Raw genomic sequence first — 27,692 nt, 5'->3', positions numbered from 1 at the left:
TCCTCTATGTGAGTGCTCTCAGAGACGAGGCATTCATGTTGTAGAATTCGTAAGTACTGACTCTACTGACTTCAAGTCCAACTTAATATCATTGAGAATTGGCCTTGTGGGGTAGTAATTAAAACAAAAATCTCAAAAATGTTTGAAAAATGTGTAAAGAGGTAGTAATAACTTCATAAATAAGATTTAGGATAAAGGACATTAACCTAGCAGAGCAAATCAAATATTAGATTACAACCCAAAGTATAAATTAATATCCATAAGTCCATATACTGATATAAATGACTGAATGAATGAGAGAAAATAAGCAAATTTCCCATAAAGAAGAAGTCCAAATAATTTATGCAGGTGGAGCTTAATTCCATTTAATGACTTATCTCCAAAGAGTGTAGCATGGAAAGATGGAAAGAAAAGAGTTAGCCAGGTGATTAAGGTCAACATCAAAGTGATAAGCCATGCTGATAGCAGATATCCTCAATATGTGATGAGAATACCAATGTATAGCTGTGGCCTTCCTCCCCAAAACGCATAATAACCCCAGTCTAACAAAGAGGAAAAACATCAGGCAACCCCAAACCGAGGGATATTTTACAAAATACCTGAGCAGTACTCCTCCAAACTGTTAAGATTTCAAAAACAAGGGAGGTCTGACAAACTGTCACAATCAAGAGGTCCTAAGGAGACATGACAACTAAAAGTAATGTGGGATCCTGGACAGAGAAATGACACCAGGGAAAAATTTGTGACGTTCAAATAGTGTGGAGTTTAGTGCATGGTAATGTAGCAATGCTGGTTTCTTAGTTGTGACAAACGTGCCACAGTAATGGAAGATGTTAACTGTAGGATAAACTGCATGAGGGGTATACAGGAATACTCTGCCATCTTCACAGCTTTTCTGTAAATCTACATCTATCCTAAAGCCAAAGGTCTGTTTCAACTGTAGCAAGACATTATATGAGCTTTGGAGGTATTAAATTTTTCATTAAAAAAAATTCCCAGGGGCACCTGGCTGGCTCAGTTAAGCGTCCAACTCTTAATCTCGGCTCAGGTCATGATCTCACAGTTCAGGAGATCGAGCCCCACGTCAGGCTTTGCGCTGGCAGCACAGAGCCTGCTTGGAATTCTCTCCCCATCTCTCTGCCCCTCCTGCGCTCTCTCCCTCTCGAAGTAAATAAACTTAAAAAAAAATCTCCAACTGTGCAGTAAAGGTAAGTGAATACTAAGTACTTAGGTGACTCATTTACATACCACATGACATCACACTTACAGAGGGAATTCTTGCCAAGGACTCGAGAACCTACATTTTCAGAAAATGGACACAAAGAAAGTTTTCTAATAGCACCATCCAACCCATGTCATGATGTTATCTTTACACATAAGGAACAAATTCTAAGCAAAAAAAAAAAAAAAAAAAAAGGCCAGAAGAAACAAAGAGGAAGAGGCTTGGAAGTTTGGAAGTCAAGTTAAAAGGAAGGCAACTATGGATAACATGACAGCAAAATACTAGAATATTTTATATCGAGAAGATTAAAATATATAAATCAGGGCTGATCGAAATGTGAATCATGATTAAGAAATTTTTTAATCAATCCAGTCGTGGCAAACAGCATTTTTTTTTTTCCATGAAATAAGATGGACTAAAAAAATTCTATGGATGGGTGGTAGTGATTGGTTGCACAACAATGTGAAAGTACTGAATGCCACAGAACTGACATTTAAAAATGGTTAAAACGGTGGGGCGCCTGGGTGGTTTAGTCGGTTAAGTGTCCGACTTCAGCCCGGGTCACGATCTCGTGGTCCGTGAGTTCGAGCCCCGCGTCGGGCTCTGGGCTGATGGCTCAGAGCCTGGAGCCTGCTTCCGATTCTGTGTCTCCCTCTCTCTCTGCCCCTCCCCCGTTCATGCTCTGTCTTTCTCTGTCTCAAAAATAAATAAACGTTAAAAAAAAAATTTTTTTTAATAAAAATAAAAATGGTTAAAACGGGGGATGCCTGGATGGCTCGGTTGGTTGAGCGTCCGACTTTGGCTCAGGTCACGGTCTCATGGTTTTCAAGTTCGAGCCCCACGTCCAGCTCACTGCTGTCAGTGCAAAGCCTGTTTTGGATCCTCTGTCCCCCCTCTCTCTCTCTCTGCCCCTCCCCTGCTCATTCTCTCTTTCTCTGTCTCTCAAAAATAAATTTTAAAAAATGGTTAAAATGGTAAGTGTAATGTATATTTTATCACAGTAAAAAAATTTAAAATAGAAAAGAGTATGTCCTAGGTGGTAAAGGCAAGCACTATTTGATAAATAAACCATGTGCATACACATTCATACATCCACATATATGCCTATGGGCAGGTAGGTAATCTTGATGTAAAATGCATCTCTTACCAGGAGTCACTGTCAAAAAGCCCGAAAGCCACTGTTCTAAATCACTGCTACAATTCTCTCTCCCCACACACCTTCACAGCAACCTGACACTATGTCAAAAGACCAACAGGGATAAAATCTACTAATACCTTAAGGTCTGACAGAAAACTGACGAAAAAAAACCAGCTCCCACTGAGAGGAAAGGAGAGAACCGAAGCAATCTACAAAACAGGAGAACAAAGGCTAAGGCCCGAGTAACAGGCTGGATGCACCCACCCCCGGAGATGCTGCCCAGGCCTTCCATGCTCCGGACTCACAGCATCAACTGCCTCCCTGCCATCTCCAGACTTGTCATACCAAGTCTGACATTCCGATGAGACAACCAACCAGAGTTCCTGATTTCCCTCCCCCTAATTCCTTTCCCATCCCTCCAGATGCTCAAGCCAAATTTTAGAAGCCCTCCATGACATACTTCTCTTTCCCTCACTCTCCACCACTGACAGAGCAATGAATCTGTTCCACTCCCAAAATTCATCTCAGAACTTTCCACGTCCCTTCATTGCCACTCCCACCAGCCTCGTCTGAACAACTGCCAGCATCCTGCACCTTTTCTTAATTCCACACACTCTAACAGAGGATTGTGACAAACTCTGAACTCTGCCCCATATATTTATCCTCCATTTAAAATTTTATACAATGGGGGCGCCTGGGTGGCGCAGTCGGTTAAGCGTCCGACTTCAGCCAGGTCACGATCTCGCGGTCCGTGAGTTCGAGCCCCGCATCAGGCTCTGGGCTGATGGCTCGGAGCCTGGAGCCTGTTTCCGATTCTGTGTCTCCCTCTCTCTCTGCCCCTCCCCCGTTCATGCTCTGTCTCTCTCTGTCCCAAAAATAAATAAAAAACGTTGAAAAAAAATTTTTTTTAATTTTATACAATGAATTTAAATGGTCACAAAGAATGTAAATCTCTGGTATATTATAAATGATGGCATCTTTAATAAACTCACAATCACTTCTTAAAATATATTCAACGGAATCTAAATACCACTGCAATGAAATCCATCATCATCCATTTTTTTAAGTAATCCCTACACCCAACGTGGGCCTCAAACTCATGACCCCAAGATCAAGAGTCGCACGCTCTACCAACTGAGCCAGCCAGGAGCCCTATCATCGCCCATTTTTTAAAAACACATCTATAAGCATTCCTGAATAGCTGGATATTCCCTCCAAGGATTTTAACCTAATACATACATCTTTATGTTCAAATACTTGTGCAACAAAACTATGGGTATACATTGAAATAGGCTTTTTAAAAAACATTCCTGTGACCACAGGGTTCAAATGTTAAATATTTTTTTCTTCTGAATTACCATTACAATTTTTACTAGTACAAAACTGATCAACAAATTTTATAAATTTTGATAGGAAATTAAACATAAAGAAACAAATTTACTGAAAATGCATCCTTTAATGAAATGGATGAGTGTCTTACCCCCTATCATTGGTTCATGTAAATATTATATTTAATATAAGCACTAAAAAAGCTTGTTTACATAAACAGATGTGAATGGAAGGAGCATTGTTATAGCACTGTCCCTATATTCTCTAAACACCCTCAGTGTTTATCCAAAAATCACAGTGATCTATGATTAAAAATAACTTTTGGGGCACCTGGGGGGCTCAGTTGGTTAAGTGTCCGACTTCGGCTCAGGTCATGATCTTGCGGCTTGTGGGTTCGAGCCCCACCTTGGGCTCTGTGCTGACAGCTCGGAGCCTGGGGCCTGCTTCAGATTCTGTGTCTCCTTCTCTCTCTGCCCTCCCCCACTCATACTCTTTCTGTCTCTCTCTCTCAAAAATAAACATTAAAAAAACTAATTTTGATCATCTATCAACTGCCAATTTGATTATGTCCTTAAATTTTGTTGAAAGATTCAAAAGCCACCAGAGTTACAAAAGAATTTGTCATCTAATCAGAGTTAACTGCTTCTCCTAACCAATATCAGCATTTCAAAGCCACACCTCTGATTGCCCAAGATGAAGTACTCGTAAGACTGGGGCTGGGTAAGAAGTATGCCTTTCTTTTGTAAAGTGGAGAAGAGAGATTACAAAAGAAGAGGTGAAAAAGGATAACTCACAACCTCAGATCAATTTCAGGAGACTATAGGACAGTGGGATCTAAAAGCTGATTCCCTGGAAGTTATCCCTGTGCCCAGGTACCACTTAGAGTCTCCATGCACCTCCAAGGGACCAGACATCTCAGTTTGACAAGTGACCGAGACTGTACCACGACCAAAGTATTCTCTTAAAAATGTAATTTACACCTTTCAATTTGCTAGCCCCTGCTTTAAATCCTTCAACAAACCATACCACCCTTAAAAAAACAAAACCCAACCTCCGTAATGTGTTTTCTAGGGTCCTACCTCACCTCACTATCCCACAAACCACCCAGGCCTTCTCCAAGTTCCTGGAATGCTGCCAGTGCTTCCTACCTCAGGGCCTTTGCACCTGCCATTCCCACTGCCTATGGTACGTTCCCTCTGTTTGCTGCACGGCCATTCCTCCACATCCTCCAGACTTCAGCTTAAATGTAACCTCCTAAGAGGGGCCTCACCTGACCACCCCTTCTTCTTCATTATACTATAGCAATCTAATTCTTGGTAGTTATAACTGCAATATTTTGTTTTATTTACAGTAATGTCTGACTACACCGCTATATGCAACACAGGTTTTGTTCACTGTTTTATGCCCACCACTCAGCACTGTGCCTGATGCTCAACAGATATTTGTGAGCAAGAGGACAGCATAAGCATGCCACGAAAAATGTGAAGTTGAGAGTGCATGTGAGAGTATGTGTGGGGTGGGGGGGCAGGGGGGTATTTCTAACAGCTTTCTATACAACCTTATTTTAAAACAAAGTCATATGAATTATCAGAGAGTATAGATACCCCAAATGCCAAAGAGAAAGGTATATTACAGATATGTCAAACACATAAACATAGCTGTACATATACCAAGACTTTGACAGCATCCAAAGTGAGCAGCAATATTCAGCATGCAGGTATTTGCTCCTGTTGTTTTTCTTACCTCTGCTCTTGAGAATGTTCCTCCATATCCTCTTCAGAATCACCCTATTGATAAAAGAACATGGTTTAACAGTTATTTCAAAATAACACAAAAATCTCCAAAAGAAACAGTTCTTCAAATTAAACACAGGTAATAACCTTGTAACGAATATCTAAAAACAGTGCCTGATACACAGCAGGCATTCAGTATCTACTGAAAGAATAACACTAGTAATGACACCACTAAAAGCCATAAACAGCCAAGTGATCCCTTAGATATTTTATGTAAAGATCCTCATTTAAAACCACAACCTACATAATCTCAAAATTAGTTTGACATCTCTTCTCTCCAAGAGCCTTTTAACATTTAAGTTACACAGGGACACCTGGGTGGCTCAGTCGGTTAAGCGTCTGACTTCGGCTCAGGTCATGATCTCACAGTTTGTGAGTTCGAGCCCCACATCAGGCTCTGTCCTGACAGCTCAGAGCCTGGAGCCTGCTTCAGATTCTGTCTCCCTCTCTCTCTCTGCCCCTCCCCCGCTCATGCTCTGTCTCTCTCTCTCTCTCTCAAAAATAAATAAACATTTAAAACAAAAAAACATTTAAGTTACACAAAAGTCACACAAAATAAAGTTTAACAATATAGGAAATGGATCGGTTAGCTCGCAATCCCCCAAATGGATATCCGACGTATCTTGACATCAACATAAAAAAGGCTGATCAATTTTATAAATAGTATAAACATCACACTCAAAAGCACTTCCAAAATCCTCTCCCAGACTTACCAGGCTAAAATCTAACTACATGTCATATAACAAGAGGGTAAAAAGAAAAGGCACGTGAAACCAAAACACAAGGGCAGATCGGATTAGATACTACATGTAATCTGCCTGACGGACTCTATCTTGACCATTCTTTCCCGAAGCTCACCATTGCTGGCTTCAGGAATACCAAGCCTTCCTGGTCCTCCAGCTTCTCTCTAACCCTTGGCTCTCAGCACTTACTGCCTCATTGCCCTCTTCCTCCCTGTCACTGCCAGTCCTCCTGGGCCCAGACTCCCTACACCAATTCGAACCATAGGGCCCAAATCCCCAGTGCCAGCCCCCATGCCTCATTCAATCACACGTGTGGATACTCAGGGAATGCCTATCTTCCCCGAGAGCAAGACTCCTGAGATTCTGGTGAGCACTGCACCAAGCCATGGCCAACAGATGGCAAATACTCCACAATACTTGGAGGATGGATTCATTTACAGCTTCAGCCCTACTGGCAAATGCCTCCAGGACATATGCATTTTGTCTCCCCAGAAATAGTTACAACCAACACTTACTTATCAACATCAGGGGCCCCTGCCAAGTGGTTTCTGTTCTAACGCGCCTCTTTCTGTCAAGGATACCAACATCCTCCTTGACTCATGGCAAACCTTAAGGTCATCTTAAACTGCTCTCCTTCCTTCGCCTCCAGGCATAAAGACCTACCCACTCATCTGAAATAGGGTACAGACCTGTCCTTTCTTCTCCATCCCTTCTGCCAGCAAATCAGCCCATACTTTCAGCACCCCAGGCCTCCATTACTACCACACACAGGGCTTCTTCCTCTGTTTAAGACTGCTGCCTCCAGGGGCACCTGGGTGGCTCAGTCAGTGAAGCGTCCGATTTCAGCTCAGGTCATGATCTCACAGTCCATGGGTTTGAGCCCTGCGTCAGGCTCTGTGCTGACAGTTTGGATCCTGGAGCCTGCTTCAGATTCTGTGTCTCCCTCTCTCTGCCCCTCCCCACTCATTCTCTCCCTCTCTCTCTCTCTCCCTCCCTCCCTCTCAAAATAATAAAAACATTACCAAAAAAAGAACAAAAAACAAAAAACAGACTGCTGTCTCCAACCCATCCCGTGTGCCACTGCAAGACCAATTTTCTTCACCATCAATCATGACTTACCACCCGCATGGTATGGACCCAGCATCCAATGTCATTGCGTTAATCTCTGCTCGAGAGCCTTCCACGACTCCCTAACTGCTAGTCAGATGTACTCCAAGCTCCTTAACCTGTAACTGAGCAACTGTCAATTGACTTCGCCATAGCCATCTCAATCTCTATAGCCACACTTCATCAAGCGCTCTGGGCTCCAATTCAAAGCATCAACTTTAAAAACACTGAACTGTCACCCATGTAAGGGTCTAGACAAGGCCCCATTCACACCTTTGCTAATGCAGCTCTCCAAGTGCCCTCCCACCCTTAAGCTTTAACAGACCCCTCTAATACACACTGTTCTTCCTCTCTCCTCTCAGTTCCTACATTTCAGCACTTGAATGTTATCTCAGGGTATTACCAGCCTTATCTCCCCAACACCACCAGGCTCTCAAAGGGCAGGAACCAAATCCTGTAATTCCCCCACCCCATCCTTTAGCAGTGCCTCAGGGCCCTTGCACTAGCTATTCTAAATCTCCCACTGCTTTCAAGGGTTGGTTCAAATGTCAAATATATCCCTTCTCAAAGGGATCTGCCTTGACTTAAATTAAAACTCCAGTTCCCATCACCTGAATCTTCTCCAGTCTGCCACCACAAAGCACTGATGCCTTCCTAACAGACTAAATAAGTGACAATTTATTCTACTCCTTATTTACTATCTATATGCCTCCTGTAGACTGGAAGCTCCACAAGGGCGGTAGTTTTTGTTCAACGTGACACCCACAGCACATAGACCAGTGCTTGGCCCACAGTACGCACTCAACAAACGTCTGCAGAGCTAAGCACCGTCTAGCTGGTTCTTAAATGCTAATGGATATATACCTTACACCTGCTAGAATGGCCATTATCAAAAAGACAAGAAATAAAACCTGTTGGTGAGGATGTGGAGAAAAGAGAACCCTCCTGCTCTGTTGGTGGGAATGCCAACTGGTGCAGCCACTGTGGAGAACCGGATGGAAATGCCTCAAAAAATTAAAAATTGATCTAACAATTGCCCTTCTGGGTATTGATCTGAAGAAAACGGAAACACTAATTTGAAAAAGTATCTATACCCACCAGCATTATTTACAATAGCCAAGACATGTAAACATCTATCCATTGATAGATGAATGGATAATGATGTGGTGGTTTGTGTGTGTATGCAGATATATGTGTACATGCATATAAATATATATATATATATATATATATATATGTATACATAATGAAATACTATTCAGCCATTAAAAAAACGCACACACAAAATTGCACCACTTGTGACAACATGGATGGACTGTTACGGCATTATGCTAAGTGAAATAAGTCAAACAGAGAAAGACAAATACTTTATGGTCATTCTCAAATACAGAATTTAAAAAACAAAAACAAATACCAAATTCATAGATACAGACAATAGACTGGTAATTGCTGGCAGGGGGTGGGGTGCAAAACGGGTGAAGAAGGTCAAAAGGTACAAACTTCCAGTAATAAAATAAGTGAGTCTCTGGGGATGTAAGGTACAGCATGATGGCAAGTTAATAATACTGCACTGCATATTTGAAAGTGATTCAGAGTAAACCTTAAAAAAGTTCTTATCACAAGACAAAAAAAAATGTTTTTATAATTGTGTATGGTGACAGATGGTAACTAGACTTACTGTTATGTTGTACACCTGAAACTAATATAATGTATGTCAATTATACCCCAATAAAAAGTTTTAATGCTTTTTAAAAAAATGTTTTTAATGTTTATTTATTTTTGTGAGACAGAGAGAGAGACAGAGTGTGAGCGGGTGAGGGGCAGAGAGAGAGAGAAAGGGAGACACAGAATCTGAAACAGGCTCGAGGCTCTGAGCTGTCAGCACAGAGCCCGATGGAGGGCTTGAACTCCAGAACAGTTAGATCATGACCTAGGCCAAAGTCAGAAGCTTAAATGACTGAGCCACCCAGGTGCCCCAATAAAAAAAATTTTTAAGCAAAAATGTAGAAAATACTAGCGGATATGACTATTGATTATTTTTAAAGACTTCATTAAGCAAATTTTTCTAACTCAAAACAGAACATGAAAGTATCTCTCTCAGACACAGGAACTTTATCACAACACTTTTCCTGGTCAGACTGCTAAAACTCACACAGAGCACAGGCTTTAACCCTGAACACCACCTGGGTTCAAATCACACCACTCCTGCTTTCATATAGCCTTGGGCAAATTATTTAATGACTCTGGGCCTCAATTTCCTCATCTGTAAAAATCAAGTCATAACACTTCACAGTTTTTCATGTATTACCATGAGTATTAATAACTCATAAAGTGCTTAAACAATGCCAGTGATATTCAACCCATGTCAGCTATTATTTTTTTTATGTTGATAGTGGAAGTAGATTAAGCCCAAAATAAATCTCTATGACAAAAAGATTTCTAAATACCAGTCAATGATTCACTGACTGGAGCAAGATGCTATTACATAACACAGTACCTGAGATAATAAAGAATTCAGATATTCAATGTACCATTTCCCGTTTCACTTTCTACTAGTTTCCGTTATCTATACCCTCAGACTAAAGGGGTAAGACATGAGTTTTTTAAAGGCAGAGACTCTTTCTTATTCATCACTGTATCCCAGGGGCCTAACTGGGTCAGGCCCATGCTAAGCGTCTGCTAGATGAACAAACAAGGCCAGAAAAGCACTGAGCCCACCCCCCCCAACCCCCCACAAACAGACCAACATGATTCTGTATCAGGTAACAGCTGTTCTCACTCAGCACCAATGTCTGTGTCCCAAACCTAGCTGGGGGGTGGGGGGGGGGGGTTAGGAGCGAGACTTCTCTTCTCAGCAAAGGCTGAATGCATTAGAACAAATTCTAGATTCCCTTCTTTCTACTAGAACTGATACAAAACAACGACAACGACACAATAATAGGAAATCAAAGCTTAAGGCATTACACCTGCCGTCTTCGAAACTAACCTCATAAACAGGACAACACACTGGTAACTGCCTCTCCTCCCCTAGGAAGAACTCATGGGCTAACCACTGAATGCCTTCTGTATGCAGAACCATGGGGCCACAATGGGCCCACCAAGCTCAAAAGCCCAAACCCTCTTACGGGAAATCCAGTTAGGGCAAGAAGACACCCCCAAGGCAAAGGAAAAACTGCAGACACCTAAGAAACTCAAAAGGAGAGAAATGACAGTGCTGCTGCCTAGTTAGAAGTCTAGAAGGACTGGCTCTTTGGGAACAGCAGGGCAATAGCATTCGTCCTTCCATTCAACAGATACCTGTGGGGCCTCCTCTGCCAAGGGTCAGGCTGTAGGGAGCATCCTAGATGACTGACTGGAGCAACACACCAGGTCAGATTGCGGAAGGCCCCGAGGGCCAGAGCAGGTCAAGGGGATCAGCGGGATTTTTACTTGAAGGCGAAGTAGGAAGGTGCACAAAGCAGTATCTTGGCACACTCGCAATTTCTTCTTGATAATAAGCTAATGAAAACATTTTTTGGTTCCTAACCATCACCACTTTGGATTCAGTGTGTTGAAGGAGGGGTAAAGCCAGAAGAGGGGGAAAATTCTGTAAATGTAAGAATAAAATCGCATTTTTTTCTTCCTTCTCATCATCACCAGGGATAGAGCTTTTTATGTTCCTACACCAAAATATCCTACCACATAAAACAGCATCTAACAAAAAGACATGAATAATATTATGTATCTATACAACTGCAGAGAACATACAGGACTGAGTTATCTGCACCGGTTCAAGCCCTTCAAAGTAGGAAAGCTGTCCCATGCTCTCCAGGGACCAAATCTAGGAGTCAGCTGAGATACTGACAAAATAATAGGTAACATACATGAAGAGCTTACTAAGTTCAAGATACTTTTAATCCTCGCAAAATCCTCTGAGATCAACACTGCTATTACCCCCATTTTGCAGGTGAAGAAACTGAGGATGAGGGGTGAAAAGGGATGGAACCGGGAGTCAAATCCTGGAACCCTGGACAGAATTTGGAAGATGATACCAATTCAATTGTTATATTTGTTTTTATTAATGATGCACTCTTCTAGTTCTTGATCACTTAAAGACCCATTAGAAAAAGGAAAAAAAAAAAAAAAAGATGACCCAATCACCAGAAAACATTTCCAAAATAAATAACTATAAATAATTAGTGGTGGTAAATGTTAATATTCAATTCTGTAATGCCACATCTTCTGGGGCTCCCATTTCACCTATCACTGACAAATCTTAGCTTCTGAAGCTGCCTCGGAGTCTTCTGAGTGAAAGGAACCCAACCTAGAAATTAATTAAGGAGAAACCCTCAAACTTAAAAAACACCTATAAATACTCCCTTTTCAGCTGACTCCGTGACACACGAGGGAGCTTTTTTTTTTTGGGGGGGGGGGGAGTCAAAATACTTTGAAGAGAATTCTCTAAAAATAACTGTCTTCAGAACTCACTGTGGTTTATATGTGTATATATTATATATATGCAGTTTAGAGAGATATGCATACAAAGATGCAGTTTAGATAAATAATATAGATGCATATATATCCTCACCCCCACCCAGGTATGTGCAGGGTAAAATAGTCTCTAAAAGATACACATATAGACAGAAACGAAGTATTTAGAAAATTATTTTGAACACCAGTTTCACTTTCATTATAGCTTTGATTAAAATAGTTTAGTTATAAATGCTTCTATACTGAGTAGTCCAGAAAGACAGCTTCTAAATTGTGACTTTTTTTTTTTTACCAAAGCAAACTGTATTATCCATATAAACAAAACAAAACCAAAAATTAAGACTTTTATAAAATAACTTTCATGGCTATAAATAATATCATTAATCCTATCACAGGCCTTGACATTTCCATCTCTGAGCACAGTGACTAAATCTTCAACTAATGCTCCAACAAATCAGAGTCTATAATTTACTTTCCTTTCTGTCTGGGTTGGCTTCCAACACTAACCAGTAAGAGGGTACAGGCTACAATTGAGTAAAAATGCAAATGCATATGGATATACACCAGTGCTTCTCAACCCGGGCAATTTTGCTCCCCAGGGACATTTTGCAATGTCTGGGGACATTTTTAGCTCTCACAACTGGGGGGGAAGAGGGAGGAGAAAGTGCCACTGGCATCTAGTGGGTAAAGACAGAGATGCTCTCACTGCTTGACATCCTATAGCCCCCACAACACAGAATTCTCCACCCCACAGTGTCGTTAATGCTGCTTTTGAACACCACTGAGATACACAAATATAACTATTTTTAAAAAGTAAAAACGTCAAATTTTAAATGTGGATCTTTCAGTAGAATCATGAACAATTTCTATTTAGTTCTTTTCATCTTTATGTATTTTCCAAACCCTCACAATACACATCTGTTATTTATAATCAGAAAAAAAAATCCATTTGGGAATAGACTTTTAAGAGAAGGACAGACTATTTGCTCCCCATCCCGATAAGGCTTCTTCTCAAAGGACTGGTCTCATTCAGCTTGCAGGCCTTCAGGGAAGGTCCAAGAAAATTTTCCTCTAAAAATCACCTCTCCGCCTTGTAGCTGTTATTCATTAGCCCTGGTAAAGGGGAATATTCTGAATATCTCAAAACCAGCACTCTAATGCTTCACATAGGAGGGAGAAACTTAAATGTAAAACAGCACAGTTCTTCAGGGAACTTATAGCTAGACATCCTGTTTTTCCAAACAGCCACCAGAGACAACATAGAATTAAGTGCTGTCACCAATGTGGGAATTAATGAACATCTTAAAAACTACCACACGCAAGCTGAATATTCCCTTACAATTCAACACCCCCCAAAAAACAGTATTTGGGGTCACTACTGTTGCTGCTGTAAAGCAGTCAACAACATATTAAAATGTGTACATCTGCACTCAAATGTTAAAGTTAAACCTTCACACAATGCTTTGCAGGACCGTATCTACGTATGATGCCACATATTCTCAATGAAATGCTAGTAATTATTTTTCCACATGCAATCATTGTATCATATGGGGGAGAAACCCCCAAAACCTGAAATTCAAGTTGTTAAGAGGGTGTATCTAACACGAATTAAAGGCCCTTGGAAAAAATCCAAGACTACAATCTTTTAAAGGCACATCTTCATCGCAAAGCTACTTAACGCTAATGGCAAGTGCCACTCACTAACACTTGTGAAATCAATATTCCTGTTGTCTTCAGGCACACACAGCTCCAGCTCACTTAGGGAACAGGGCACACGTCCCTCGCGCACCCAGGTCTACAGCCCGCCGAGGGGCCCGCCCTTCCCCTCCACAAGGCTGCCGCTGGCTGGCCTCGGCCCTGCTGAGGTGGCCTGGGCTCCCACCTCCTGAACTTGGGGCGGGCGTGACTCACGCCCTGTCACATGGCGCGGGAGGAGGCTGGGAAGGCCACCGCTGCCAGGTGTTCAGGCTCGGCCCGACCGTTTATTTGCCTTGCAAAGTGGCCCGAGCGCCTGTGCCGCTGGGGGGCCGACGGCCTGTCCTCCCTCGCACACCCACACCAGCCCTGTCACCTGGTCGTCCTCACCTGAGTGGGCAGCAGGAGTTCCCCTTCTTCTGCCTGCCACAGCTCCACCACGTTCTGCAAGGGCTCAATCGCTGCACGAACACCAAAAAATACACCGCATTTTAATGCACGGAAAAGAAACGCTTCCTGTTTCCCTATCATGCCCCCGTGCACTCGCCTCACCAAAACAAGTCACCCTTTCCTTCTCTAAGCGGAGGCCACCCGAGGACAAGAACACAATGGACGGGGTGCAAGCGGGCGGCCCCTCTGACAGAGAGTAGGGAGCGTGCAAGGTCGGGGTTCTTGTGCTGGTAGGGGTAGGGGGGACGCAGGGGGATAGCCACCCGGCGGGCCGCTCGGCGCTCCGCATCCCGCAGCATCTGGGGCTGGCGTCTGCAGGATGGGTCCTGGGCGGCCAAGCTCGAGGAACAAAGCTGCAGGAAGCCGGGCCGCGGCGGGGCCCCAGCGCGCGCCACACAAAGCGGGGGCTGCGCCCGGGGCGCCCGGGGCCCGCGCACAAAGGCTCCGGGGCGCGTGCGGCTAGCGGTCCGCGCCGCTGTCCCCAAGCTCCGCGACTGCCCAGCTTTCCGTTTGTCTGAGGGCGGGGGGCGCGGGAGGGGACGCTGTGGTTAGAAAATGTTATCAACCGAGAATTGCAACCGCTTTCCTTCCTCCTCCTGCCCCTTTCCCCTTCCTCCCCTCGCCCTCTTATAGATTTCAGCAGTTCCCTAAAAGAAAGAGAAGGGGGGGGCGGGGTGGAGAAGGAGAGCGAGCACAGCGGCGCAAGGCTGACCTTGTCCCTGAGCCCCTCCCGGGCGACAGCAGGGCAGGAGGACCTGGAAGACGCCCAGCAGGAGGTTCACGGCCGCGGCGGTGCGGCAGTAGCAGCCCGGCTGCGGGCGTCGGAGCCCCGCCATGCTGGTGCTCGCGCTCCTCTCGGGTGCTCGCCGCGCTCGCTGTTCGCTCGCTGGCGCCGGGGCTGCCTCGCCCCGGGCCCGCCCCCGCGCCGCCCCGCCCCGCCCCGCCCCGCGCCGCCCCCGCCCCCGCCCCGCCCCCGCCGCAGCCGCCGCCGCTGCCGCTGCCGCCGCAGCTGCTGCAGCTCCGGCCCCGGGCGCGCCGCTCGCTCTGCGCGCGTGTGCGCCACAGATAGGGAGGGACGGAACGCGGCGGGGCGCGGGGGAACGTGGACAATGCAAACGCTGCGGCCCTGGGCGCCCCGCCCGGGCGCGGACCACACGGCTGCGGGCCCGCCCCACAGCGCCCCGCGGCGTCCTTCCCAAATCTGCGGTCCCCAGGCACTGTCTGCGGCTGTGACGGGGTCTCTTAGAGCTGTCGGGAGAGACTACCAGGCCACTGTCGCCAAGTGCGATTTGAGGAACTTTCGGGTGGTTTCCTCTTTGTTTGGGCACGCTGGCACAGTCGGGTTATTACCCACGAGGGAGGAGGGCGGTGTTGGGGGGCGGGGGTGGGAGTGAGGAGTCGCCGGGCCAGAGGCCTCAGACAGGATATTAGTGGAAATAATGCAGTGGTTGTCAGGAAACGCTAGTGCAGCCACATGGCTACTGCCAGTTATGCAGCGAGGATATCCGGTGGCTGCAAAGTCTGTAATTTAAAATAAAAAGAGCTCTCCCAAGACCCGAGAGACTGACCTCAGCGAGGCGTGGCGGTGGTGCGCCTGGCAGCCTCCGAGGAGATGGCCCAGGTTGTGACAGGTGGGGAAGCCTCTTCCTAGGGCATTTATAGCTGCAAAGACCCTGCAAATACTCCCTTAGGATTCATACTGCAAAATTCAGCCAGCCTCTTCGGAAACATGGTTGAGGTCGAGGTCGGTTGCCTGTTTCTAACATTAGCTGGGTAATATACATAATACCTGAAAATGTATTTTCTAGCCCCATTTGACGCCTATAACCAAAAAGTACGTCTAATATTTGAGATCCCGTTTAAGTTTTAATATCATGCCTTTGCCAACGGTACCACAAACAAAGGTTTTATTCAGGAATCGCTTTGCATAAGCTGGAAGTATTGGCAGTCTTAAGGGTTTTTTTAACTAGTTTGCTGCTTCCAGAGTAGTTTGTGTGAAATTCAGAGAATTTGAGCAGTGTAGAATAAGGAGAAGTGACTGGGGCACACCTGTCTGTTTACATTGATCCTCTATTTAATTGTTTCTGGTGCCTTACAGTCTAGACAATGGAAAAGCAGTGGTCAAAATAGCAGGAGGGATGCCAAAGAAGAACTAAATCAATCATGGATCCTTTTCTCCCAAGGAAAAAGTCACTTTGCCTTATCCAACTTCAAGACCCCCAGTATTTTCTCAGTTCCTTGTCTTTTTCCTGTGTTCCCTGCCAGCATCTCCCTTTCTGTAGCAAGGATCGCCAGTCCCGTCCTAATGAGTTTTTTTTTTTCTTCGTTTTATTTCTCTAGGTTTGTATTTCCCCTTGAGCTCTGAAGATTCTCCTCTGTGTTAAGGGGCTGCCTTCTGTCAAAAAATACTTGCCAGAGCCCAAGGAGACAGTAACTGCACCTTCAAAGTTTGTTTTTAAATGAATATTCTGTCATTGGCCTATTTATTTACAATATGTATTTTTAAGTCCTCTCATGACTTAGAATGGAAAACAAGCAAACATTGATGAACATGAAACAGGTTTCATGAAACAAGTTTAATAAAAAGTCATGGTACAAACTTTTTTACTATTTTTTTTTCTTATTGCTAATTTTTAAACTCTCTTACTTTTTTACTAAAAGTCTTTCCCACAATAACCAGTATCACACAATCAATGAAAATGACTTAAAAGAGGAAAATTGCTGTGGACCATTATTAAAAAAACAGCTCTATTTTGTTCAAGTACTGAAACTTTTTGAAGGCCAGCTTGATTTTCAAGTTGTGATCTTGTGGACTTTACAAAGTGGGTAATGCTATTTGACTGTTGTTCAAAAAGCCAGAAGCATGTATCTGCAGTGCCATGGGGTTGGAGAGGGATACAGGATTACACAGCTGTCTTCTTAGATAAATCTGACCTACTTAGCCTTCTCTGGAGGTATTTTTCATGCTGACTCATGAACAACAGGAAAGTTATGGCCCATTAAGTAGCATCCATGTTTTGAAGTAAACTTCTTCTCCAAAGAAGACTCCTGTGTCATTGATGCCATTATTTGCCTGCAGGTAATAAATATTCTTTTGTCACAGTATATTAGAGTTGGAAAAATTTGGCTATTAAATAATAGCACAACTGCATCATTTTACAGAAGGAGAAACTGAAGCCCAGAAAGGATGAGAAATATCCAAGTTATAGTAGCAAAGTTATGGAGAAGTGTGTATAAATAATGTTAACTAAAGAAAAAAAAATTAATGGAAACATGAATTAACTCAATATGCAAATTATAAACACAAAACTAAGCATGGAAGAGGCACTGAGGAGATACCTTACTAGAGTTTATCATTTTTTTTAAGTGTAAAATGTGATGATTTAATTATACATTGTGAAGTGATTACCACTATCAAGTACATGAATACATCTATCACCTCCCATAGCTACCTTTGTGTGTGTGAAAATCTACTCTCCTAACAAATTTCAAATATACAGTAGAATATTATTAACTCTGGTCTCCATGTTGAATATTAGATCCCCAAAACTTAAAAAAAAATTTTTCTTTTATTTAAATCCAAGTTAGTTGACATATAGTATAATAATGGCTTCAGGAATAGAATTTAGTGATCCTCCACTTACATATAATACCCAGTGCTCATCACAAGTGCCCCGCTATCCCCATCCCCCCACCGTACACCCCCTTGAGCAACCCTCAGTTTGTTCTCTGTATTTAAACGTCTCTTATGGTTTGCCTCCCTCTTTGTTTTTATCTTATTTTTCCTTCCCTTTCCCTATGTTCATATATTTTATTTCTTAAATTCCACATGAGTGAAATCATATATTTGTATTTCTCTGACTGATTTATTTCACTTAGCATAATTATTCTAGTTCCATCCACATTGTGGAAAATGGCAAGATTTCATTCCTTTTGATCAAGTAATATTCCATTATATATGTGTATATATATATATATATATATATATACACACGTATATATATATATATATATATATATATATATATATATATATATACCAAATCTTATTTATCCATTCATCAGTAGATGGATATATGGATATTTGGGCTCTTTCCATAATTTGGCTATTGTTGATAGTGCTGCTATAAACATTGGGGGAGTTTATCAATTTTAAGTTAGATCCATATAAGTTAATTTAAACACATGTGCACATACACACACACATCTACCTAGCGGGTAGCTGGATGGCTCAGTCGGTTGAGCACCTGACTCTTGATTTCCACTCAGGTCATGATTGCATGGTTTCGTGAATTCACACCCCACTTTGGGCTCTGTGCACTGACTGCATAAAGCCTGCTTGAGATTCTCCTTCTCTCTCTACCCCTCCCCCACTTGCACTCTGTCTCCCTCAAAATAAATAAATAAACTTAAAAAAATTAAAAAATAAAACACATACACACACACCTAAGAACACCTGGCTAATTCAGTCCAAAGAGCATGCAACTCTTGATCTTGAGGTTGTGAGTTCAAGCCCCATCTTGGGTATAGAAATTACAAAAACATTAAATAAATAAACTTAAGAACCCCTCCCCCCCCCCCCCACACACACACCTAAAATTGACTAAATCTACACTCATTTTAAGATATACAAGATGTTGACCATGCTTTGGACTTAACTGCACTCTTGTTTTTTTTCTTAATGAGTATAGATGAAAACCAAGCAAGTCTATAAATGTGAGTTACATCTCAACACATTCTACATAAAATTGACAGTGAAGCATCAAGTCCAAATCACCTGTCTCTAGTCTAGAGAAGATTCAACACACCAGGTCACATGGTGGGTTGTAAAGACTGAAAGAGATACTATATGGTAAGCATCTAGTATACGTGTTAATAAATGCTAGTAATGATATTACCTTGCATGCACATTGTGGGGACATGCCAGACCTTTCTTGAATATGGTAAATTTGATACTGATATTCAATTATTTTAATTACCTATTCATTATCCCTGATCCTTTATAACTCAGACATGCTGGAAATGGGAATGTTTAATGAAAATGTACATGTAACAGCTGTTTGCTATCTATCTATTTTGGGCTTCACCCCAATCACAACAATAAAACCAAGGGTTTCATGAAACAACCACTACCATCATTGCTAGGATCAGAGCCTCATCCTCCCTGGGAAGAAATGCCCAGAGGGATGGCTCTTGAAAGCAGAAACCTAATGGTTTTGGTCAGGTACCTTTAAGATGCAAATTGTCCCCTTAAGGGGACCCAGCATATGCTAACTTTATTCCATTTATCCATTTATTCCATTCATCTCAAGAAGCCTCTATTAGGTGCACTGGATAAAGTTTCTCTCCTTTCTCAAACGACTCTGTTGTGTTAAACAATGGTCCTTTACCATTATGAAAATACCAAGCATCAGTATTCATAGTTAAAAATAGTCATCTTTCTCTCCGTTTTTTTTTCAAAACTCATAAGATTGTACAATGAAAAGGATACATTTCACTGTATATAAATTAAAGTAAAAATGATAAAGTTTTTAATTAATAAATTTTTAAGAAATTAAAGACAAAATTTTTAAAGATAGGTTAGACTGTGATTTATACAGGATGCCTTGGATGTGGTCATGCTAAAGGTTTAAATATGATTAAATGATATTAAATATGATACATGAGTGAAAAACAAAAAAAGTAAACAAAACAAAAAAGTAGTTACCTTCCCAGTAGTCTACATTGTGACTTGGCATGGTTATTCCGCTTAGTTCTGGTCAATGAGATACAAGCAGACCTCTACTAACATGGCTCCAAAGAAAGCTATTGCTTTCATGATGAAAAGGAATAGACTCAGCTAGTACAGTCCTTTTACTCTGTGTCCTTTTTCCTCCTGGACTATAAACGTAATGCCCAGAGATTTGCAGCCAGCAGGCAAGCCTGAGGAAGAAAGCTACCTTTCTTTTTGATGGCCCCAAGAAATGATGCTTATCACTTAGCATACTAGTTTATTCTCCAAAGGACAGTGCCATCACCAGATACATCACATTAGGTCTATGTGGATGGCACTCGTGACACGTGTGACATACAGCTCTAAGTACTGTGAGATCTTCCCATACCTCCTCAGTCTGCTTTGCAGCCTCTTGCCTCTCTGTTCAACCTCTAAAAGTAAGAGTACTGTAGGGCTTGGTCCTGGATGCTCTTTATACTCTCTCTTTCTGGATAAACTCATCCAGCCCCAAGTCTTTAAATATCTATAAGCTAATGAGTCCCAAGTTAGAATTTTAGGCTTAACCTGAAGTCCACATTCATATTCCCAGCTGCCTACTTGTCATCTCCACCTGAATGTTGAATAAGCATCTCAAACCTAACATGTCCTACTTGCTTCTACCCATCCAAAGCTGCACATCCCCAGTCTTCCTAACTTCAAGTACGTTGCAGTAGCATCTACCCAGTTGCTCAAGCCAAAAGCCAAAGTGTCACCCTTAATCCATATTTTCTTTATACCCTTAAATCTAGCAACAAGTCATACCACCTCCAGAACATTCCTCACACTTATCCTTTCTGAACCACTACCCTGATGTAGGAGTCCTCATCCCTCACATAGACTCCTACCATTGCCTTCTACTGGTTTCTCTGCTTCTACTCTCTCCCCTTACATCTGGTTTTCCAACAGCCAAAATGATCTTTTAAAAACAGAATTTATCTGGCAGCATTCCATCTAACAAATGGAGGATCACTCTGAGGAGTTATAAAAATTAAAAAAAAAAAAAAGCAGATTATGTACAAAACCCTGCAGTGGTTTCCTAGAAGCTTAGAATAAAATCCAAACTCCTTTCCTTGTCCTGCAGGAAGTGAGATCTGGCTCCTCCTCGCCTTTCTAACCACATCTTCTACCAGTCTTCCCCTTGATAACTGTTCTTCAGCCCAGGGGCTTTTGTGTTCCCCAAGCCTACCAGACTTGACCCCCATCTCAGGGCCTTCACACTTGCTGTTTCTTCCATGTGGGAAGCTCTTTGTCTCATTGTCCCACATCTGGCTCCTTCTCATCATTTACATAGGGCTGCTACACAAGGTTGTGTATAAAGAGCCAAGGAATAGGGACTGACATCAGCTCTCTGATTCACCAAGCCACGCTCTGGCTCGAGGATGCCCACACTGAGAAGAGTCTTATTCTGATTCCACAAAGGCACGGACGGATGGCCAAACCCCGTGCCTATTTTGTGTCCTCCTGGACGGAGGACCTTTTTCCAATCAAAATATTATTTCTTATGTCTAAGAAGAAGGTAGAATGAACAGTCACTGGGCACCAATTTTACATGCATGTCTTATTTAAAAACACAACAGGATTAGTCTTATTGTCCCCATTTTACATGTTAAACAGTAAGATTGAGAGAAGTAAATTGTTAATGCAGAGTTAAAATTGGACTCTAATTCCATGTACCATAGTGTCTCTAAAGATGAAGGAGCAAGAACTCACTTGGAAGCTTCCACTTTTTTCATGTTTTAATTCTACTTCTTATTTTCAGATTGTTGTAGGAAGTTAGAACAATCTACAAAAGCCCAACTATAGTCATTAAAAATAAATTACTGTTGCTACATATAGATACAAAACATACCCCACCTACACACCCTCCAGGTAATAAATTAAGATCAATATGAAACCCAGTAAAACCTGTCATTTTACTTTTGAGTCTCCACACTTTTGGAGATACAGTTCTTATCCTTCTGACTTTTGTACTTGCTTGCTTATAGTGTATTTGGGAAAGTTATTTGTATAAACTTCTAAAATAGTGGCTGCATTAACTTATTTAATTGTTTATACTTATTAAAATCTTCTACTTGGGAAGTCAAAATGCAGACCAATGAGTAGGATTTATTTTTCTCTTCCTTGCCGAGTTTTTTTCCTTCCTTGTTGTTTTTGAAAAGATATGACTGGACTTCAGAAGGTTGGCAAGAATTGCACTTCTGTAAGTCGAGTCAATTTCTTGATGATCTTGGAAAAATATTTTTTAAGGACTTAAACTATAAAGCCAGGACACCCCCTTAATCTGAGAAGCAGAAATAGTAAGTACTTTTTCAGCTGTATTTCACAGTCTGAAGTGATTCCTTGTAACTCAACTTCCTTTCTTAGAAATAATGAAAGATAACCCTCATATAGTGCTTATGACCTGCCAAGCCCTATCCTAAGTCCTTTGCATATATTAAGTCATTTAATCCTTCCAACAACCCAATGAGGTGGGTATTATTATTATCCCTATTTTACAGATGGAGAAATTGAGGCACAGTTAGGTAAGGTACAACTTAGTTGCCCAAGGCCACAAATCAGTAAAGGTACAGAGCTGAAATCTAAGCCCAGGCGTCTGTCTCTGGAATCCATGTCCTTGACCACCAGAGCAATACTATCTTTATACCTTCAAGTGATTGGGAGGGTAGTTATGATCACTTTTGTACCATTGGTGAGCATTAGAAATGTATGCAAAATGCACTGAAATTAGAGACGCTGAAAATGAAGGCCATCATGGCATCAAAAATCTAACAAATTGTTAAAAGGATGTCAATACGGAATAGCCAACGTCTAGTCATTGAATGTGTCATAGTTCCAGAAATAATGGCATTCTCAGTCATGGAAATGAGTCTATCTAGGTAAAGTAACCTTGATATATTATATGAATTAAGTTATATGAACCCATGTTGGCTGAGGAAGCTCCCCAAACTAATACCATATACCACTTTCCACAGCTAGATATAATCTTAATAGTAGTGCTTTTTCAACAATACTTATATGATTCACTCACCTGAGCATTCTAACTGCAATTTTGGAAAATATGCTTCACGACCTTGAACAAAGCACTTCACCTCCCTGCACCTGTTTTCTTACCTGTAAAATGAAGCCATTAAACAATATGATCTTTAAGACCCTTTCCATGCCTAACATTATATGATTTTCTGTCCCGACCTGATAGCTTGGAAGCAAGAAGCCTGAACTTTTTTGGTTGTCATTTCTTACTATTTCAAAATCCACTGAGTACAGCAACTTCACAGCTTCCTGAACTTGCATGCTTTCAGATTACAATCATGTTAAGTTTGGCATTTAAAGTTCAAATCAAAAGTTGCCCAGTCAGCAGCAGGGAACCAGATATTATGGAGAAGAAGTAGTAAGGGGAGATCTGCTCTTTCCTTAGGTACACACCTGATTTGCCAGTGTGGGACCACTTAGCAAAGCATATAGTCGGTAAAATCTAATGTCCTATCTATGGGGTCTGGAGTAAGTTATTTAACCTCTCTGTGCCTTAGTCTGTCATTTGTAAAACAGAGATGATAATCATCTACCTCACAAGTTGTGGCAGAGAAATGAGTCTATGTGAGCCTGGAGAAGAGTGTCTGGCACATAGTAAATGCCACATAATGTTTTGTTATTGCTCTTGTTTCCTATATTAAGAGAAACAAAATAAGAACCGGAAGAAGGTAAAGCCTAAGAGTCTGGATGGGCACTCAAGAGAGAATCTCAGGCAATGGCTCATAGAAGGCTTCTGCCAATGTGAAACAAAACATGCCAGGCCAATGTGAAACAAAAGCCCTCATATTGTGAAAATACCCCCATTTCAGTTCGTCTATTTATTTATTTATTTTTAATTTTTTTTTTCTTACATTTATTCTTTTTTGAAAGAGAGAGAGAGAGTGCATGTGCCTGAGTGCGGGAGGGGCAGAGAGCGAGGGAGACAAAGAATCTGAAGCAGGCTCCAGGCTCTGAGCTGTCAGCACAGAGCCTGATGTGGGGCTCGAACTCACCAACTGTGAGATCATGACCTAAGCCGAAGTCGGACACTTAACCAAATGAGTCACCCAGGCGCCCCATCAGTTCTTCCATTTAGACACATGTTTAAATTCCAGGCTCCTGAGCCAATACAGGGCTTTCTTACTCTTCCTTCAGCTGCAAAGTAAAGCTGACCACTAATTGAAAAGGGAACATCTTGAGTAAGTTCTGATCTGTTTACTTTTGTATGATCTCCCTCCCCTTTCGAGAAATAATAATAATAGGAGCAAACACTTACTTACACAGGCAGAGGTGAAGTAACTTCCCAAGGTCACAGCGCTAAGTGGCGGAGTCAGAATTCAAACCGGGGCTGTCTGGCTCCAGAATGTGTACTTGTATGCTAGTAACCATGACATTTTGCTGCATCACAGACTACATTCAGTGTGTGTGTGTGTGTGTGTGTGTGTGTTGGAAGGTTGGAAGAAGAGAATAAAGTACACTCTAAAGGACTTGAAAGGAACACTGCTGCATCATTGAAAAATACACTCACACAGAGTACCAAACATGACATCTGACTCTGCATCATGCTAAACGGAGGTACCCTGTGCACCTTGCTCAGCAAAGAAGCTGCAGACACATGATCGGGGGGGCCCTCCACTCGTGTAGTGCAACTCACACCCCTCCCAGGCCCCTGGCTGGTCACAGCAGCCCTTATAGGACAGCAGGCCCTGTGGCTCAGAAAGAGAAACCAAGGGGGAGGCAAACAGAAGGCACAGCTCGGGACACAACCTGAGGCAAGTCAGCCGCCAGCAATAGCTTGGAGGTAACAGCAGAAACATCTTCAACTGGAGTGCAGCTATGAAGCCCGAGGACTCCGACCGGCAGGAGGCAAAGGGGCAGAATCACAAACAGCGGGTGCGCGAACCTCAAGCCGTGGTTTCCACAACTGCAGCCAGAAGGCTGTGCAGAAAACCTCCAACGTCAGCCAGCAGCTCTTCTAGAGATCTGGAAAGTAGTGAGAGGTGTGAGAGTAGTGAGAGGTGCGAGAGCACTGTCCAGGACTCATGAGACTGAGAGGTTCTGGTCCTAGCTGGCTCCGTGCCCTTCTGCAATATATATTTACATACTTACAGAAAGGTACAGAACACATATGCAGTTTCCTCCACAAGCAGCACATCAAACTGGAAGTTGTAGGTCAATTACTTGGAGTGTCCGAGGTTACTACATTGGATAAGAGACTTTGGCAATCATCTGTGTGTGGAGGAAGAAGTATCTACACTATAGCAGTGGCAGTTATTTTGCTAAATAGCAATCAAGAGTTTTTCCCCTACCAAACATGTAGGCAAATTCTTTTGAGTCAGCCCAACAGATGTGAAGGAAGGACCAATCCCACTCCCCTTGGAAATTATTTTTGCTATATATAAAAAATTACCTTGGTCATATTTTATATTAATAGATCAGCCTCACTTAGAAGCACAGATTAAGATAACTGTGCAGTGTCATTTTATAATGATTAAATTAACAACAATAACAACAAAGCACCCCACAAAAAAACAAATCATTATAAAACCCAGTTTGGGCAAGATTCAAAGAAACCAACATTTTACATTGTCAGGGATGGGATGAGTTGATACTTTTTCTTAAAGGCAGCCCAAATACAGAATAAGAGCCATAAAAATGACCATAACCTTTGAAATGTATTTTGAGAAAATAATTTTAAATAAAAGATAATTTTGTAAGATACGGCAATGTTATTTAATGGTTCCAAAATGGAAACAGCCCAAATGTGGAAATCCACAAATGTGGAAATCCACAAATGTGGAAATGGCAAAGATACTTATGATAGAATCGGTACAATAAAAAGCATATAAATGGGTTTTTTTAAACACTGTAAAAAGAAAAAAGCACACACACATAAGGTTGAAAAAGAAGGGATTTCTAGGCAATGAAAGCAGGAAGGCGTAGAAGATAGTGTCTCACGTGGGCAGAATGGGGGTTCATGAAAGAGTGCAGCTCCACTTGGAAGGGGTGTAAGTGCCAGGGTCAGGGATGAGCTTTGTCAGTTTAAACACAAACTAAAAGGCCCATGGGAAGCCATGATCATAAGCAATTTGTTTACGCATTTTTCTATCGAATGATTTTAAATTTTCAGTTGTGAGGAGAAAAACTGGTACGTGGTTTAACAGGAAGACCATAGAGCAGGTCATCAAAGAGAAGGTGGGCACGGGGCAGTCGGTGTTGGTTACCTCAATGGGAAAGGGGATCAATGACTGGATTGTCCTCTGCTTTTTCAGTGAGCAGATAACTAAAGAGGTCCCTGAAACAAGAAGCTGGTACACAGGCCAGTGTCTCAAAGGGAGCAGGGTTCTGAGCAGGAAATGGCTAAGACACTCTCCAGTTGTCAGAGGAAGTTGATGTAATGAAGGCAAGACTACGGGAAAATGTTGCTCAATTATTAAGACCAAATACTTCAGATCACCTCTGAAGAAGCCCAGATGTTATCTCAGAACAAAAAGGTAAGAGGCTGAGAGGATTAGATAAAATATGTGCACAAGTGCTTTGCCAACTGAGAAATGCTTTATAAATACTTGCCCTGGAGATAAGGGCTTCACTCTAAAAGACAAAACAAAGCAAAACAACAACAAAAAAACAAACAAAAAGATTGCAAAATTAGCCAGTGTGTTTTTAAACTATAATTCTAAATCGATTATTTCATAAATTCTTATAGTTCTAATTTTGAAGAAGAGTTGGTAAAATCATAATCTTTTTTCTATTTGAAGCTATGATTTTATCTTGATCATTTAACCATTTTGGCTCTTTCCAGATTTTTGGTAATCTATAAGCCAGCCCTAATTAAATTGATCATGTTGTGAATTAGTGAAATAGTCTAAAAACACCAAAATTGGCCATGATTGCCTCCATGATTTTTGTAGTCTTAATATTTTAAATCAAATGACCACTTAATCACTCATTCATGCATGCATTCATTCAGGAAAATTGCAAGAGAGACGATGTGTCTAGGTAGTAAGGCAATAGAAAGGTACAGAACACTAAAGACTTTAAAAAAATAAAAATATGAAAGTAGGGTTACGTTACATAAATTGTTCTTTCTGCTGATCTCAGTGAGTAAATAAATAACTTAAATCTTTTCAAAGAACACCATTTGATCGTTCTTGCCTAATCTTAGCATTTGGCTTTGTGAAGCCTGCTGAGTTGTGCTGGCTAAATGCTTGCACTTACACGCACTTACATGTTTCCTCAATGTTTGGTCCGCCAGGGCCAAGAGTCAGCTTCTACCTCATGCCTCAGGGATATCAGGTTTCAACTCATATCGTCTGCATATTGTATACCTCCCCTCGTGCCTCATTAAAAGGAACACTTTCCATTTACTTTTCTTCTTGTGACTACTGGGTCCAGGGTTGTTTTCTTTCTCTACTGTTGTTAAACATCACCTGTATCATTAAGCCCAGATGTACAAAGGTATAGAGCAACACTTCTAGCTGAGAAAGGTAGTCATCTTGACTAGATACCAGTTTATCCATGCGATGAAAGTACCTTTTCATTTTTGATGGCCTTCACTTAGCATTTATCGCTGGGGCTGGGTTTTGTGTTGCCTTTATAAACACACACACACACACACACACACACACACACACACAGCCTAGTTCTTTTTAGGCGCTTCTCCAGCTGTGAGTTTAGCAAGGCTTCCTGCTAATGGGGAGACAGAATTACAGCTCCAAACATTCCCCTGCCACTGATCCAGAACATGTGTTATCATATCACACACTGTCAATTGATTCCAAATCCCTGCCAACAGGGCACAGTCTGCATTCCAAATATCTAAGGCCCTGGGACAGTGAATTATAAAATAGAAATATGCTATGCTTTCTCCTTTAATTTGGTGTACACATGACTAAGTTGGCTGAACATTTTTGATTCTTAGAATACATTTGCTTTTTTTTTCCCCCCTGAAAACATAGAACAGCCTACAAAATCTCTGTACCTT

At 42.0% G+C, this 27,692-nt stretch overlaps 1 protein-coding gene and 1 long non-coding RNA gene across 4 annotated transcripts in view; one reads left to right on the top strand and one right to left on the bottom strand.

Annotated features, from left to right (window-relative positions):
• TMEM131L (transmembrane 131 like) overlaps positions 1–14,863 on the bottom strand; it is a 169,434-nt gene extending 154,571 nt beyond the window's left edge. For both annotated transcript variants that reach the window (XM_078445675.2, XM_078445676.2), the window contains exons 1-3: positions 14,660–14,863; positions 13,888–13,958; positions 5,433–5,476 (exon numbers count right to left, since the gene is read on the bottom strand). In XM_078445675.2, coding sequence (XP_078301801.2) covers positions 5,433–5,476; positions 13,888–13,958; positions 14,660–14,783 — 239 coding nt within the window. In that variant the 5' untranslated portion in view covers positions 14,784–14,863. The remainder of the gene's footprint in view (positions 1–5,432; positions 5,477–13,887; positions 13,959–14,659) is intronic.
• A 117-nt stretch (positions 14,864–14,980) lies between these two features.
• LOC132693243 (uncharacterized) lies at positions 14,981–26,200 on the top strand. 2 transcript variants are annotated; one of them, XR_009616673.2, is made up of 4 exons: positions 14,981–15,229; positions 16,288–17,026; positions 18,639–18,799; positions 25,981–26,200. It is a non-coding gene; the product is annotated as an uncharacterized LOC132693243 (long non-coding RNA). The 2 variants fall into 2 exon arrangements; XR_009616674.2 differs by lacking the exons at positions 18,639–18,799; positions 25,981–26,200 and adding an exon at positions 17,110–17,177.
• The last annotated feature ends 1,492 nt before the right edge of the window (positions 26,201–27,692 follow it).

Source organism: Panthera onca, chromosome B1, assembly GCF_046562875.1.
Source record: "Panthera onca isolate mPanOnc1 chromosome B1, mPanOnc1 haplotype 2, whole genome shotgun sequence".
In the NCBI taxonomy this organism is placed as follows: domain Eukaryota; kingdom Metazoa; phylum Chordata; class Mammalia; order Carnivora; family Felidae; genus Panthera; species Panthera onca.
This window is presented reverse-complemented; position numbering and strand designations above follow the sequence as displayed.